Source organism: Lactuca serriola, chromosome 6, assembly GCF_051521515.1.
Source record: "Lactuca serriola cultivar US96UC23 chromosome 6, Lser_US96UC23_V15, whole genome shotgun sequence".
NCBI lineage: Eukaryota > Viridiplantae > Streptophyta > Magnoliopsida > Asterales > Asteraceae > Lactuca > Lactuca serriola.
In genome coordinates, this window is record NC_136413.1 from 75,830,314 (window position 1) to 75,835,092 (window position 4,779).

The 4,779-nt window shown below is 37.9% G+C and overlaps 1 protein-coding gene across 3 annotated transcripts; it reads right to left on the bottom strand.

The window, feature by feature from the left end:
- On the bottom strand, positions 1 to 3,485 carry LOC145059149 (RNA-binding KH domain-containing protein). 3 transcript variants are annotated; one of them, XM_079007012.1, is made up of 9 exons: positions 3,296 to 3,485; positions 2,534 to 2,862; positions 2,169 to 2,258; positions 2,044 to 2,083; positions 1,860 to 1,942; positions 1,713 to 1,784; positions 1,565 to 1,618; positions 1,312 to 1,440; positions 1 to 1,224 (listed from the first exon to the last, which is right to left on the bottom strand). In XM_079007012.1, the coding sequence occupies exons 2-9, from the start codon at positions 2,834 to 2,836 to the stop codon at positions 175 to 177; spliced, it is 1,821 nt and encodes a 606-aa protein (XP_078863138.1). In that variant the 5' UTR covers positions 2,837 to 2,862; positions 3,296 to 3,485; the 3' UTR covers positions 1 to 174. The 3 variants fall into 3 exon arrangements, with proteins under 3 accessions (XP_078863138.1, XP_078863139.1, XP_078863140.1); XM_079007013.1 differs by lacking the exon at positions 3,296 to 3,485 and having other exon boundaries at positions 2,169 to 2,319; positions 2,534 to 2,672; XM_079007014.1 differs by lacking the exon at positions 3,296 to 3,485 and having other exon boundaries at positions 2,169 to 2,329; positions 2,534 to 2,671.
- Between the last annotated feature and the right edge of the window lie 1,294 nt (positions 3,486 to 4,779).

The window sequence follows — 4,779 nt, forward strand, 5'->3', positions numbered from 1 at the left end:
TCAACAAACTTTTCCATCTTGAAACCATGCAAAAAATAACATACTCATCTACGTTTCTCTCGTATTACAATTTAAGAACAGATCAAGCGTTTCTACAAGTAAATAGTCAGAGTCACCTCATCAAAAGCCTTTCTATATTCCAATTGCAACCAAATCAACAACTGTTTTTATAGATCACTTGACTCCAACAGATGCCATCAAGTCATCATACTCAGGATCACTCTCCTGTTTCCTTATATTTTGAGGATTCCCAGACTTATGTGGGCCAGCACTAGGCGAAAACGGATCATATATCTGCTGACGTGGCACAGATTGATGACTTGGCCTACCCAAAGGATACGGTGCATTGCCACGTAACTGCTGATTTGGAGGCAAAAAGTTCTGGGGCCGAAATCCCATTGCCGGATGATGATTTTGTGGAACTTGTCCAAAGTTGCCAGGCCTTGGCGGCAAAAAGTTGGCTGGTGGACCAAACTGCCTAGCGGCAGGTGGTGGTGGACCATGACCGGAAAAAACCGGCCGCCTGTCCGATGGACCGCCCATTTGATGGCTATTCTGTGGCCTATGAAACCCTTGTTGCATCATAGGCGGCGGTGGTGGTCCTGGCCGGAACGACGGTTGAGGTGGCGGCATGAATTGAGACCCTGGCCTCGGAAGTGGCTGAGAGGAGAGCGGTGGTGGGCGGTGGGTTTGAAAGGTGAAATCGTTAGAACTTGGTGGTTGTGGTCTTAAGGCGGTCATGGGCGGCTGCTGCCTTATAGATGGCGGCAGCATTGACCTAACCGGTGGTGGCGGTGGCGGCGGTGGTCGAATCATCATCTGTGGGGCAGCCGGCAGTTGAGACCAACCACCAGAGGTCAAAGGTCGAGGAATAGGCGACCCCATTGGCCGCATATTTGGGGATGAAAAATTATGCTGACGTGGCGCACCTTGTACAGGTGGCATAGGGTTCCTGGGTGGGCCCCCATAACCCATATTTGGTGGTCGGTGAAGCGGTTGGGATTGTATGGGGGCAGAATTTGAAGGGGTTGAAACTGACAAATTTGAAAAATGAGGGGCTGAAACTGACAAGTTTGGAAGCCATTGATTAGGGTATTGAGGAAACTGAGGTAATGGTGGTGTTTGGTTTACAGAGGAAGGTGGATTTGGATCTTGGGTTACACTAACCATGGTTGGGTTATCTTCAGAAACTGGAACTTCTGTAGGTTCAGGTTCAGTGTTTGCCTAAATAAAAAAAGGTCTGATTATAGGGACTAAATTTGTAAAAAAAAAATATATTATCAGGGTCAAAATTGAAACTTTCAAACTTACTGAAACTTGTGTGATTAGTATCTCAATCATGGAAACTGCAGCATCAACCTTCTCATAAGTTTCAGCAGTGACAAAAACTGACAACTCTTCATAATCAGCTTTATTTTCATCATATGAAGTTATCTCACTCTAATTTTAACCAAAAAAAATAAAGAGTTAATAAATAATTAAATAGCAATCTAAAACCCATTTAGGGTTTAATAATTAGGACAAAAGGGTAATTTAAAAAAATAAAAAATAAAAATAACATTACCTCTTTCTTTGTATCTGATTTCATACCATAAACCCGTAATTTTGCCCCAGTTTCCTAATAGATAAATAATAAATTATAACAAAAATTTTTAAAGTATTAATAATATTAACAAATTTTAAAAATTTATATAGCATAATGTAGCAATTACCTTTTCCATTCGCTTTAAAGTATCACCCGAAAATATTACCCCACTAAAATTGCGTTCGGGATATTCTTTAATCTATAAATAAAAAAATACAAGAGTTCAAATAAGTCAAACATCATGAATGAAAAAAAAATGTAAAATTGAACTCACGGGAATTACAACTTTAGCCTCCTTTAACAATGGCTTATAATCAGCTGGAGCCTTGTAGCTTGGATTCAGTTTAAGTATTTCTCCTGTAAATCATAAAAAAAGAATTCACACATCATTATATAAAATTTAAAAGCTAATGTAACAAGTAATAACCTTGAAAAAGTATTATTTAAGTTAAACTTACCAATAACCTCACGCCTTTCAAGTTCTAACAACTCTAATTTCTGCATTGAATACTATACTTTTAGCTTCAAATTTCAAATAACAATATAACATAAAGAATTCAAGAGTATAGAAAAGATTTTTAACCTCGAGAGTTTGGTTGTTTGTTGAATTATGATCATCACTTGACTCCATGATTCCTGAATTAAGTTGTTGTGTAATTTGATCCAATCTAGTCTGCTCAAATATTGTTGTACAGATGCAACAATATCATTAAGAGACACCTGGAAAAAAGGGGCTACAAATGCCTCCAGATAAAGAAACATGATTCTATCTATGTGACCAAATATTAGAAATGAAATGGACATAATAACACTAAGAGGCTGTTTGATATGTTTCTTATTGAGTGAATGAATATGACTCAATCCACAACTATCAAACAGCCATTAAAATCACATAGAAAAGCATCATGGAGAAAAAAGAAAAGATATGATTTTTGACTTTTGAAGTACCTGATATGCTGAAGCTCTTCCCTTTTTGACAAAAGAATCTTGTGTCAAATCCGGGCCCCATTTTGTTTTTCTCAGCACTTGTTTTGTGCTTTCTTCATTTGCCACGTCAGCGCCACCTGGCTTTTTGTTGCCTCGGAAGATGGGTACTAAGGAGCCTGATAGCTTGTTTTTTGGTATTACGAATCCGGATTTTTTTGAGAACAAGGAGACCTTTGGGCTTACTGTTGATGATACAGATGAAGTGGTTGTTATGGAAGTTTGAATGGTGTCCTCCATTGATATTGGTTGAACCTTTGTACTCATGTTGCTATTGTGTGCATTGGCAGATGCTTAACGTAAAGAAGCAGAAGCACATAAATGTCACAAAAATAGAGAAATTAGGTGTATGCTTATATAAAATTGGGCCATTTAGAGGGATATAGCAGATTGAAAATACACAAAAGAAAAGGTTAACATAATCAATGATTAAAGTTAAAACGGATTCGCAATCGTTATCACAAAGTAACTGTATTCTCTTTTGTTCAACACCATTAAACCCTTAAAACGCAAAACTCAAAACGCATATCGAAAACTTAGCTTCAATTCTTATCAAACAACAACACTTATATCTACGCACAAGCAATGGATTAAACGGAGCAATCAGCACGTAAGTGTTGACAAAATTAGAGCAGCACATTTGGAAAACATGAATGATGCCCTAGTTTTGACAAGTTATTCGCACATATCAGCGCTACATTCGAGCTGGAAAGAGAATATACTTACCGGAAATGATTAATCCAGTGAAGAACGACGGAGATCGGGTTGCAGGTCCTTTCCTCTGGAGCTTTGTCGCTCCCCTGTGTGGTTCCTTACGGGAACCGGAGGTGAGTGATTGATTGGTATTTATATTCGACCCGATCGGATCTGTATTGGTATGTGGTTTTTGGGTCAACCTGATATTTGGGCTGGACTTCTCTACATGTCCACCAAAAGAAATATAATGGATACTACATATATGACCATAGTTAACATGAGTTAAAGAAAATAATTTCATTTTATGTTGTTTACAAAAATGATACATGATTCTTAAATGGGTTGTTTCGGGCTTGAATTTCGTTGGGTACCCGTTCGGGTTAGTGGTCTCTTCATATGTGGTACTCACCCCATTTTGGAGTTGGATTCTAAACGCTCTCATTTTTTAGAGTAGTGGATTTGAACGATGAAGATGTGGTGTTGTGCGTATGTTCTTTCTACTTAATACGTGTTATTTAACATTTTACCGTTTTTTATAGTCTAAAACAATACGTCGGAATGAAGGACCCTAGTCTGGCATCGATGAACTTTTTCGGAATGGATTATGTTTTACTGCTAAAAATACGTACTTTAGTATTTTTGTCAATATTTAGGCTTTCTTCTCACCAATAATCTGGATATGTATCGTTAGTTCATTACAAAACGTACCCTACAACCGACAAACGAGTCTGTAATACAATGAACTCTCATGTACGTATATGTGTGTTTGGCTCAAAATACATAGTACTTTTATAACGTCCCAAAATTACTAAGTAAAAAAAAGTTAAGTCAGCCAAAACAATTATTCATTCATTCCAAAAACCCTTCAAAGTATAAAAATATATCAAATAGTTATCATAGTACAAAATAAGTCATAGAATGCAGAATACTAGTGGATGTGATGCAATCATGTCCAACTCTTCCCTTTGGAACCAGAACTACCTCAAACATAAACATGAAAATATAAGCATAAAGTTTAGTGAGTTCCCCAAAATAACGCATACCATATATACATATCATCTTGAAGCTATAACGGGTCTATTTCACCCTCGGGTCTATTTCACCCCGAGTCTATTTCAACGCAATCGGTGTTTTTCAACCGAACGAGTCTATTTCACCCCCGAGTCTTTATCAACTAATCGGTGTTTTTCTACCGAACGGGTCTATTTCACCCCCAGGTCTATTTTACCCCCACATACATATAGCATACAAGCATATCAACAAGAGTCATGAAGACAACAAGCATATAATGACACCTACTATCCTACAATACAGTGAGAAGACTCACCTCTCAGACGATAATCAATTGTTACTGTTCTCGTTGCCAAAAATACAAATGATATACACCACCTATACGGCCACACAAGGTAAACCCTTATCCCTCCTTCCAAAACTAGGAGTTTGACCAAAAGTCAACGGTCAAGGTCAATGGTCAAAGTTGACTTTAGTCGGCCGCTACGTTGTGGCCATCTATG